At 38.0% G+C, this 12,065-nt stretch overlaps 1 protein-coding gene across 1 annotated transcript in view; it reads right to left on the bottom strand.

The window, feature by feature from the left end:
* LOC139692224 (sperm-associated antigen 17-like) overlaps window positions 1–11,642 on the bottom strand; it is a 49,541-nt gene extending 37,899 nt beyond the window's left edge. Inside the window, exons 1-9 of the mRNA XM_071590288.1 lie at window positions 11,463–11,642; window positions 10,375–10,618; window positions 7,920–8,006; window positions 7,758–7,814; window positions 7,512–7,644; window positions 5,578–5,812; window positions 5,208–5,324; window positions 3,609–3,822; window positions 508–648 (exon numbers count right to left, since the gene is read on the bottom strand). Of these exons, the coding sequence (XP_071446389.1) occupies window positions 508–648; window positions 3,609–3,822; window positions 5,208–5,324; window positions 5,578–5,812; window positions 7,512–7,644; window positions 7,758–7,814; window positions 7,920–8,006; window positions 10,375–10,618; window positions 11,463–11,642 (1,408 nt within the window). The remainder of the gene's footprint in view (window positions 1–507; window positions 649–3,608; window positions 3,823–5,207; window positions 5,325–5,577; window positions 5,813–7,511; window positions 7,645–7,757; window positions 7,815–7,919; window positions 8,007–10,374; window positions 10,619–11,462) is intronic.
* Between the last annotated feature and the right edge of the window lie 423 nt (window positions 11,643–12,065).

Raw genomic sequence — 12,065 nt, 5'->3', positions numbered from 1 at the left:
ATGTAATGAAAAAACTGGCACACACCAAACCATGCCAATATGGAAATGTACACATCATCCATGCCACTTCCTGCTTTTCTATTTTAATTAAATTTCTTCTTTTCCTACTTACAAGTAAGAAATACTTTCCTACATACTTGTATATGTAAAGCTGGTACTATTTATTTTTTTCATCACATCTGGCTTCATTCCAAATTCCTTAGCCATATCAAATATGTATATAATGCTTAAACTGCATTCATACAGTTAATTAATTTGCAGGGGATGTCAATTTTATAGGTATTTTTGCCAGAAATATTAATTGATAAGGTCAATAAATATCTCCCTTCACTAAGGGCAGCTTCCCCAAATTTATAATTCACATGCTCTCACATATTTTCCATTGTGACACATAGATTCCTATTGATTTTAAATTGACTGCAACCTCAACTTGCTGTGGTAATAGGAGCATTAATATTTCCAATTAGATTGAAACAATGGTTGAAACCCACATAAAATATCACACACCAGCTTGTACATGCCAAGTAGAATGTTTACATGTAGATGTGCTCCCTCTATTAACTTCTATGATGATCAACTTTGACATATAACCCTGGCTTGATACAGGAAAAATTTGGCCTTCTAGGGGACTTGTGTAAAGATCAATTCCTATGAGGGTAAAAAGAAACTTAAAATTTCCAATATAAGGATTTAATATTTCACCTGAATATGAAATGAAATGGGTGAAATATTAAGTTTCTTTTTGCCCTCATAAATCTTTGTCCAAAGGCAGACAGCAGCAAATACTAAAGGTTATAGGTCAAAATACACGTCTTCTATGGGTATACTTACTTATGGATACATCAGATGTTGACTAAAATCAGAAGTAAACCATTCAAAAATAAATGTTTGAAGTATTAATGCAATTAATGTCATATTCAAGTTAAAATTAAGCTGATTACATAGAAAAAAATCATTTTCAAATGATTAAGTAATTATGAATACTGTGACAATGGCATAATAAAATTACATTCAATTTGATGAATTTTTGGGCCTAATCAGAACATTAAAAATAAGAAATATTTGCAGCACAGTATTTTTTATCACATTATTTCACAGCCCTGGAGGAGAGCCATGGGAGTCACCCCTGGAATTAACAAGCAGCGCAAAAATAGTACCCACCCCTAGTATGCAGAGGGGAACAAGAAGATATCAAAGATATGTTCTTGTTGATAAGAGTAATCCTGAATATATTTTTTATGGTTGAAAGAGGATATTCATTATTATCAATGACATGTTTTATGATTTTTCCTTACATGGAGATAAATGATTTTGGCTTGTATATACCTTTCATTTTTTCATTTTGAATGTAGAATTAAAGAGTGATAATGTCCAAAATTGGACTTCTGTTATACAAACATTTAAGGAATGTGCTTTCTGGGTAAGGTTGGATGTGTTCAACAACCTCATTATGAATAGTTTTTTCCTGGACTCTAGGATTCATTCGTTGTGAATGATATTTTTTGAACTGTTTTCCCATCTCTTTCCAATATATGATCATTTTGCTCACTAGCACATCCATTTTTTCCATGAGTTCCTTTTAGACTCATTCAAAAATCTCTAGTCTAGTCTCATTTCAAATAAGTATTTTAATCTTTGAATGAGATGTTTCATCTTTTGCAAAATTTAAAACTTATATAATGAGTAATATTTTTTTCCATGAGTGCTCAGAAAAAAAGGATTTGACAAGATAAGATCAATGACACAACAGCAAAAAACACCTGTTGATTGAAAATTTGATACATTCAAAAAGTTTATATTTTACATTTTCAGCACTTAAAATTTAACCAAAAGAGGTAAAACATAGCATCCAACTTGAATTATTCCCTGAGAGCTACTGGAAATTATTCATTGGAAAACAATTTCCTTTAATTTTGAGCCCAGATAGAGGCTAAGAAGACTTCTGCATCATGACCCATATTATAAAATGATAAGAATAAGTATATGGCTGCGTAGATTTTCGCGGCGGTGGCTTGAAGAATTCTGCATGTCCGGGTTTTCACCGCGTTGTTGTTTGAAGCCGACAACAGTTTCGCCGAAGTTTCATCCGGCGTCTTCAGGTCGAAGATGAGGGACTCAGATTTTGGCCGTCCTTATATAGGTGGTCCCGTCCAAGTGCTGCTCTCTGATTGGTCCTTTTTCGGAGGACTCTCTTCCACGCGTTGTGGAGATGGTAGCCTTCATCTCTATTGAAATTCGCCGGGTTTTTGGCTATCTCAATAGCTTCTCTGATTAGGCGTGGGTAATATCTACTTTCTTTACTTATGATTGTAGCGTCATGGAATAGAATATCATGGCCGGGTTCACTCCATTTATGCTCGGAGATGGCCGAGAGGTGAAACTGTTTGTTCGTAGTAGCCCGGAGGTGTCCTTTCATCCGAACTTTCATAGCTCGGCATGTTTCCCCGATGTAGGCTTTCCCACATGAACACGGTACTTGATAGACCCCTTCATATAGGTCTTTCGAGATTTTGTCCTTCGGTCCGGGGAGCGCGTCCGCTATTTTCTTGGTGCAGTTGAATCTTGTCACCACGTCGTGCTTTTTAAGGATTCTGGCTATCTTCTCGGATGTTCCGGATACGAAGGGGATAGTCGCGTATGCCTTTGGGTCCGGTTCCGTCTGCTTGATTGACTTGTCAGAATCTCGTCTTCGCCTTTCTTCCCTGGCGGTCCTTTTTAGGACCATATCGTTCCGATAGCCGTTTTGTTTTAGTGCTCTCAGGAGATGTTTCTTTTCAGTCAGCAAAGAATCGGCGTCAGAGATTTCATACGCTCTGTGAACTAGTGTGTCCACCAAAGATGTCTTTTGGAGCGGATGGTGGTGAGAGGTTGCGTTTAGATAACGGTCGGTGTGCGTCTTCTTTCTGTAAACAGCATGTCCCAGCTTCCCACAACTCTTCTTCCCACACCTCCGGGCTACTACGAACAAACAGTTTCACCTCTCGGCCATCTCCGAGCATAAATGGAGTGAACCCGGCCATGATATTCTATTCCATGACGCTACAATCATAAGTAAAGAAAGTAGATATTACCCACGCCTAATCAGAGAAGCTATTGAGATAGCCAAAAACCCGGCGAATTTCAATAGAGATGAAGGCTACCATCTCCACAACGCGTGGAAGAGAGTCCTCCGAAAAAGGACCAATCAGAGAGCAGCACTTGGACGGGACCACCTATATAAGGACGGCCAAAATCTGAGTCCCTCATCTTCGACCTGAAGACGCCGGATGAAACTTCGGCGAAACTGTTGTCGGCTTCAAACAACAACGCGGTGAAAACCCGGACATGCAGAATTCTTCGATAAGAATAAGTTTTTATATAAACTTTTTTACACATGTGACATTAATTTCCTTTTAACAGAGCCTAAATTCCACCGTTTTTTTGTCCAAATTGTGAAGTTAGGCACCAATCATAATCTAGAATAGTGTAAAGAGTGTTAAAGTATTCCTGCCCATGATGACAATTGTAGTAGATGTGCTCTCAACTTTTGTTTATGTGATTTTATATCAATGTCATGGTGATTTTTTGGTGCATACAATTGAGTAAAATCCTTTTGTCAGAAACTTTACCTTTATATCTGAATGTTCTCTTCAGCACATCATCTTTTTTTGGTATAACATATGGCTCATCAAAGAGTATCTCCTTCTTTGATAAATTGATAATGCCATTCTCAATATTCAAGGCATTAAGTTTCTCTTTTACCATAGTGATTCCATCTTTCTCCTTAATTTCTTCAGCGGAATCTGTGCCTAGAGAGCCAGTGCCTTCATTTGTTCTGATCACCTGAGAAAGTGAAAAAATTAAAGGATTGGTCATTCTTTCGTTCAGTAATATGTGCTTGGGAAATAAAGTCTGGTAAGTGGTTTTGGTTCTTTAATGGTTCCAGTTTCCCATTAGCATAAAGCATATATTATTTTATTTCAGTTCCATATGCCATTTTACCCTCCCATGGACTACAACCTTGACGTGGTGGAAGGGCTTGTGCGTTCTGATGACCCCCTAGAGCTGTGCTGGTGGGAGTAATAATAATTGCTCCTGGTAGGGTCACCCATGCCAGATAGGTTGAAGGTTAGGAGCCAGACGAAAGGTAGTCCACCCAACATCTGCTCCTCAGTGAGGTGGCTACAAAGGCATCTGACCCCAGTGGGGTAGCCATTGAGTGATGGTGTCACATTAAAAACACTATTGAGGAGGGCAAAGGGAAACCACCTCAATTATCATTTCCAAGAGCATAATTCTGACAGCTGAGTCCCATAGTTGCCAGGACTCCTTTCATCATGGTGTTCATCCTAAAAACCTTTGTATGAATAATTGAGGTGGTTTCTCATTACCTTCCTCAGTACAATGTTTGATGTAGCATGATCACTCAACAGCCACCCCACTGCAGTCAAATGACTGCAGCAGCCTCACTGAGGAGCAGACGCTGCGTGGACTACCTTTCATTGGGCTCCTAACCTTCAACCTATCTGGCATGGGTGACCCTACCAGGAGTAATTATTATTACTCCCACCAGCACAGCTCTAGGGGTCATCAGAATGTACTAGCCCTTCCACCACATTAAGGTTGTAGTCCGTGGGAGGAGCTATATATTATGCTGAATGATAAAATGCAATGTCCATAAAATTTATAATTTTGAAATTCTAGTTAAAAGGTAAGCATATATGCATGGAGAAGAAGGATTAAGGAGCAGTTTACCAGCCTTGCACTAGCAGGTATAAATATACTGAATCCCACTGCTTATAGAAGTCCAAAAATACATATATTAAGTAATTTGTAGGCCTGGCGCACATGTGGCCACCTTTTAATATTTGATTCCAAATCAATATAGTTATGGACAATGTCTAATAAAATACGCATTGTCAAATATTAAAATAAAATAAAACATATTAATACCTAATCATAGTGGTGAATATGCTCAAATAAATAATAACTTCTCCTGGGAATCTAAGGTTGACCTTAGAAAGTAATGGCCCTGATGCATATTTTGGAATTATTGTGGGACTATTCCGACCAGTTTGGATACTGAAGAGATAATACTTTCACAGAAAATATTTTTTGCCCCACATAAGCATACCCTTCCTGTTGTATGTCAGTAAACACTTAAGTATTAAACCCAAAGCTTAACAGATGGAGTAATTAAGCTGCTTTCCAGAAAGCATCACACTGACCTGCTGTAGCATACAGTCCATTATAATGGCCACTGTTACACCTTCTGGGGGTATTTCACTCATTAATCCTTCATAATAAGACTTCTCCACATTTTGAGTAGAATCATTCACATCGGCCTGAAAGATTATAAGTATATGTACCACTATTTGCAAAAATTATGCAAATTAAATACTTATGAATCATAATCCATAGTGTATACGAACACTTAACTGGCAATGAGTATTTCTCATTGGGAGAGATAGAATTTCAGTGTAAATAATATGAAGACAAGTATCAAGTGGAACATAAATAAAATATATTCAAGTTTTTATAAACGAGTCTTTGTAATTTTTATGCAATCAATGTTTCTCTATGAATTGGCCAACTTACCAACCATACTTTCATTTTGTCTAAATAGTTCATGTGTAGTTTCTTCAATGCTATAACATCATAAAGTGTGTATGACAGACTATCATACAAAATCTTCTTAAAATCTGGTAGCTCTTCTGGGTCTGAAGGCAAATTTGGCAGGTCATGGGGAATTATTGGCACATTTTGAAAGTCAAAGGGGCCATTCAAATTTATTCCCTCTTCCAACATTTCATTCCAAAAACTATCTAATGCCCTGTAAAATAATTATTCCAGAGAAAGCAACCAGCAATCACAAAGCAGTTGATTTGATGTTGTTGTCATTAGTGATCTTGACTCAATGAGATTCATTACTATGATTGGTCAGTAGGGTGTGAGGAAAAAGCAAAATTTATTTAATTAAATGGTACCAGCCATACAGATGACATCACTTTTGATTGCCTGGGCATACTACCTGTTGTAACCAGGAAACCATAACACAGCCTGGGTTTAGCTAAGGATCCCTCTAAACAAAAATAGTTTCTGGTATAACCTGGTGCAAATCCTTTAAGATGAAGGAAAACACTTGACTTTTCCACTTTTCTTTCTCTTCCACTAAATTTTTTTATGCAAAAAAGGCAAGTGTCTTCTTTCATCATGCCTCTAGACATTGAATAGTGATCATCAGTAAGCAATAGTTGACTAATACCTTCAGTGTGAAACAACTTAATACCTAGATCAAAAAATAACCTTAACAAAGATGGAATGCATTGAACAACTTTAAAAATAATTACTTGCTCATCATAAGTAATATAGGCATCCCAATTATAATTATAGGTAATGCATGATGGAAAAACTGACATGCAAGTTGATGTCTAGATCAATGCTGATGGCACCTAATAATTGAAAATAATCTATGAGAGTTGAGGGTATAATAGTTAAATGTTTAAAATCTATGCTTCATGCCCTCATTTGCGGCTCAGTTATAAATTAAATCTAATGGTGTTTGCATATGTATGCAAAAGATTCTTCATTTCCAATTCAACTACTAATCGGTCATATTCTTTAGTTTGATATTCAGGAGACCACCATGGCATATGAATCATTTAAATAGAATATTCAGTGTTTTTTTTGGCTTTATTTAGAACTCTCCTCCGTTTAGGTGAGTTCTTGATAGTTCTTGAGTTCAGGGAAGCCATCATGGGTTCGCCACTCAGTCAATGCTTCAGTTGCTGATATTTCAATGGACAACTCCTTCATACTCTCCAGCCATCAAAATATCAGTAGCTTAGGCATGCTCAATTGAAAAACCCAAAAAGACCTAAGGAATTTAGAGCAAAATTTTCTGGGAAAAAACAAAATTGAGTTCTTTATAGTTTCCCGTAGCAATTGGTGAAGAATGAGTCAATAGGTTCCTCAAAATACATATGCAGCAGTTTTTTTTAGGTTCAAATCTAAGAAAACATCAGACTTCCTTGAGTCCTGTGAGTTGGTCCTGAGACCTTAATATGAGAGGAATCAGTCCATTTTTCCATGAAGCTTGTTAGAATGAATTCATAACTGGGTTATTTTTTCCACAATTGAAGGACCTTACTGACCTTTATTAGAAAATTACTTCTTACTCCCAAAATAGACACCATATCATATTCATGTGCAATTATTTGCCTATTTTGGTGAAAGAAAAGAGAACTGAGCATACTGAGAGAAGAGACATTAATTATGTAATAACAGAAGAAGGAAGTGGAGGAACATCATCCTGGATTATGCAAAAAGGAATGCTTAGTAGTAGACAGAAACTTACAAAGTAGGTATAAATGTTTACGAATCACAATAGGTGAAGTTGGGAAATTTTTGTGGAATCAATATGATTTTTTAATTATGTCACCACAAACACCCTGGATAACTCCATCACCTACCTATCTGTAGTGAGTAAATTACAAAAAATGCATTAACGTTATATTTCCTCTTATGCTTACTTCTGCGTTTCAAGTTCCCCATTTTGGCTTTGTGATTTTCTGTCCTTACCGCTACCTCCATTTGACTTTTTATGCTCTGAATCTGTCGATTTCATTATACTGCCATGTTTCTTATACATGCTTCCTCTTGATGCTGAAATTTAATTTAATTGTATTTATAAAAAACCTAATGGTTGTCAAAAATATATTTAGATTTTGTTTAAAATACGTCTAGATGGAAACAGGCACCATGCAATTACAGCCTACCTATTTCTTCTGGTGGCAACTGTGTTACAATTTTCACAAGGCATAGAAGTGGGATTCCTGAAATTGATTAATTATTTTGGTGCATTAAATATCAGTACCATTTAAGTATAGGAAATATTTATAAACTAAATAACCATAATTATGCGGCTCGTTTGAGTTTACCTGCTTTTAATAGTTCCTTTGGCAGGTGAATATCATAGAAACCCATTATAAAAATGTAAAGTTGAGGCCCATAAGCTGGAGCATCATCTGAAATTTTAAAATGTGAATGGAATCATACACTGGAACATATTATCTAAGTGCTCATAAAATCAAAAAAAGTAAACTCAATAGCTGTAATGACAGCTGTTCATTACATATTGAGCCACACAATGTGTGACATTTCTGAATCAAGGTAGGGGCCAGTTTCTATTCCTGTGCCACCTGAAGTTTCCCTTGAAGAACTGGTATCCAAAAATCACATGGCTTGGGCAAAGGTGGAAATATTCTGATTTTGATGGATTTTAGCCTAGTGTTATCTGCTCACTAAAAAAACACATTTTTATGAAGTCAACAAACGAGGAGAAATGATGCATTCGATGAAGAAATTTTATCATAAGTGATTCTGTATTTAATGAATTTTGCCCATATGAACATACAGGAAGGAAATTTTTGGTTGCTATCATATTGGGTCAGGTAATGTGCAGGTGGTCAATCATTATGGTCTGATGAAACCTTTCTGATATTGAAAATATAGGAAAAATTCTATCTTCCTAAAACTAAACTAAAAAAACTAAAACTAAACTAAAAACTAACTAAAAAAACACATTTTTATGAAGTCAACAAACGAGGAGAAATGATGCATTCGATGAAGAAATTTTATCATAAGTGATTCTGTATTTAATGAATTTTGCCCATATGAACATACAGGAAGGAAATTTTTGGTTGCTATCATATTGGGTCAGGTAATGTGCAGGTGGTCAATCATTATGGTCTGATGAAACCTTTCTGATATTGAAAATATAGGAAAAATTCTATCTTCAACAGATTTTCACCATTTAATGTAAACAACTTAATATATGTTCCTTTAGGGAACACATCGTTCCTTGAGATATCAAGTCCTCTATATTTGATTTGATGGCACATTTTCCAGAAGTTTCAAAATTAAGGAGCATTATGGTAGGTTAACTATTAACTAATAATTATTACTAAGAAATAACCGAAATATCTGGATAAAATTTATTCTACACTTCAATTGACTCTTATGTACATAATGTTGTAAATTACAGGTATTAGTGCCGATTTGTTTTGTTTCAGGAAGCCAAGGATATAAGTAACTTGCAATATGGATAAGATAGGGCTCGTAGTATGTTTAAGTGTTTCATTTTGAAGGTCACAGTGCTCGACAAATCCACAATAAAATTATGGCTGTTAATGGAAGTGATAGCCCGGCACATGACAGATCTGTGAGGGGGAAAAGGAATTTTCAAAATGATCAAATATCCCTCGCAAACGTTCCAAGACGTGGAAGACCATTACTCACGGACGATGTTGCCACAATGGAGAAAGTGGAGGACTTTATCCTATTAGTCCGCTGACCAACCATCCAAATGGTCAAGATTGAGACTGATCTTAGTTATGGTAGTGTGTGGAACATTATTCACGAATTATGCCCGTGTCAAATGTGTCAGCACGTTGGGTTCCACGACTACTGACTCCTTTTCAGAAGCAAACCAAGCGCTACCGGAAATCAAAGCAATATGGCTTTGAAATTTTGCCGCAGCCGTATTACTGTCTAGATCTTTCCCCTAGGGACTTTTCTTATTCTCAGAGCTCAAAAAAACATTATGGGGTCGGATACTTGACAGCAAAAATCCCGTCATTTATGAGATGGGACAATGGTGTTCGACGCAATCTGCTGAGTTCTACAATGACGGCCTTCGAAAAGTCAAGAAACACTGGGAGTAAAGAATGACTCTGGAGGGTGGATATGTAGAGAAGTCTTAAAAATAACAAATAAAAACAATCCTAGGTTTGGGATAACCCCTCGCTTGGTAAAACATTCGTACTAATATCAAATCTCTACTCTACTCCATCAGGAGGTGATTTTACACCCAAGCTAGGAATCTGATAGCTAGTTTAAAATAAGATGCAATAGCCAGAATCGGCCGGAATCAATAATGACCAATTATTTTGGGAAAGCCCATCTCTTTACCCTCATGTCATACCTGTGCTATTACCTTGAATCGGTAAAAACCAAAGCACCAAAATTTTCATTAAATATCGAAAAAAGATCATCCTAACTATAGAGCGTCCTACATGTGCAGTCACAACTCCCCAGCTCCCTTTGAGGCTTCGAAAACTACTTACCACTACCCAAGAGCGCACAGATTCCGAGAAATTGGCACAACGCCAGTAATCCACCCACCTCAGAGAAGGCAGGGAGCGTTCGCGAGTCTTCCTCGTCACTAGTACTGTTTTTGTAGTGAATAAACAGTACCATAATCACATAACTGGAACGCATTACTTTTTTGCTACTCAAAACGAAAAGGAATACCAACAATCACGCTCAAGTACATGCTTCATGTAGTTTTCCAATTGATTCGCTGAGAACTTGAGTGATTTCGACTACACTTGCCTATGAACGGGGTGTCCTTCCACTCGTCACCCTTGATCCGGATCTTCGAACCAGGCTTGTCGGAGACTACTCGTCGATTGGCGCCTTCCGCCGTTGCCTCCACACCGCTCTCCTTCCCCCTAGGCGACTTCCCCATCGCACTCTTGTCGCTCGCCCCCTTGCCGCCGCCCCCTTGCCAGCGGCTTCCACTGCTCGCCGGCCTCTCACCCGCCAACGCCTGCTGCTTCCCCACGGCCGCCGCCTCCTGCTGGAATGACACGACGCGACGCGTCAAATGCTACTGCGCGTGGAGAATTGAGGACCGCGAATCGCCACGGCAGATATTAGGGTTCGTACCATCGTTTTCTGAGTACGCGAAATGCAACTGAGAAGTCACCAGGTGAAACTCGAAGAAGGCAGAAAAGTTAGAGGGAGGAGACGTTTAGGGGTGTTGGAGACCGTAATCAGGGAGAGATGAATATCGGGTGGTCAGGGAACAGGAAAGAAGTGTTGGCTTTTTGGACGTCAGGGAGGTTAATGGAAAGGATGGAAAATCGGATGAGGAAATAACGTCGGGCAAGCAAAGATTCAATTTAGAGAAAGGCCAAGACGATGTTCAATAATTGTTAGGGACCTTCTAGAATTTACCCTTGAATGGTACACATTGCTGGTGAAATGATCTGTGGAGCTAAATAAAAGGATTACAACTCAGCATCTTTTTATTTGTTTTACTTCTTAGTGGCAGTTGCAAAAAATTGCAGCTTTCAGTTTCTTTACTGAAGGGACGGAAGGAATAGGAAGTGGAGCGGTTTGACCTTGCGATTACGAGCAAAGTACGAGATAATGAAAGAAATGATTTTCCGTGGGTAGAAAAATGCACGGTGCATCTTCAAGTGGTATTTTTTTTATAGTAGAGCAAATGTCGTGAGCAGACTATTTTCATTTCCTTCATCCCATGAAATGGGCATACAAGTCAACATTGGAGAAAAAACTGTTCTATACAGAAATAGGAAAAAAGGTATACTGGTAACGCGTCACATTCAAATTGTACCGTGACTTTAAAAAAAATATTTTCGCTGTAGACATCTAGCTCGGTTCGGGGTTCTTACTTCCAATCTGTAAATTTCCTCCTTTTCCTTCTGTGCCTTATACTCTTCGAATAAATACAACAACTGAAACTTGATCAGAAGGCTCCAAAGATCTAATGAGATGAGCCCTTCCTCATTCAACGCTTGGTGAGCTTTCTCGCAAACCTGATAAAACTTGGGACGGTTTGGGTCCACTTTCATTATGCTCACTTGAGATATAATCTGAAAGTAAAAAGATATTGAAAATTTTTCCAGGCGGTCAAATTTCAATAGTCATAAGCTTAAATCGGGGCGGGATTGGAAATAATGAAGTTCATTTACCCTTAACAGTTCACTCTTTGTTATCAATTTTATGGATCTTCTTAAACCTCTCAACGCAGCATCAGCAAAATGTTTGGTGGTGTCGAGTTGCTTTGACTGGCTCTCGACTAAAATGCACGCCGTACACGAATCCTGGAAAGGTGTGGTGGTGCTATGAGTGTGCCAAGCGTGAAAACTGAGCCAGGAGCAATTCCACAGCACAAAGATATAAACATGTAAATACAGCGTCGACGAGGGCAGCTCTCAGCTCCGGCTCCCAGGTAAGATTTTCGACCAACGCTTGCCTTTCGCTTCCTTCAGTTT

This window comes from Hetaerina americana, unplaced genomic scaffold (assembly GCF_022747635.1).
Source record: "Hetaerina americana unplaced genomic scaffold, ioHetAmer1.1.p SCAF_4, whole genome shotgun sequence".
NCBI classification, from domain to species: domain Eukaryota; kingdom Metazoa; phylum Arthropoda; class Insecta; order Odonata; family Calopterygidae; genus Hetaerina; species Hetaerina americana.
Note: the sequence above shows the minus strand (reverse complement) of the source record. Positions and strands in the feature narration are given on the sequence as shown.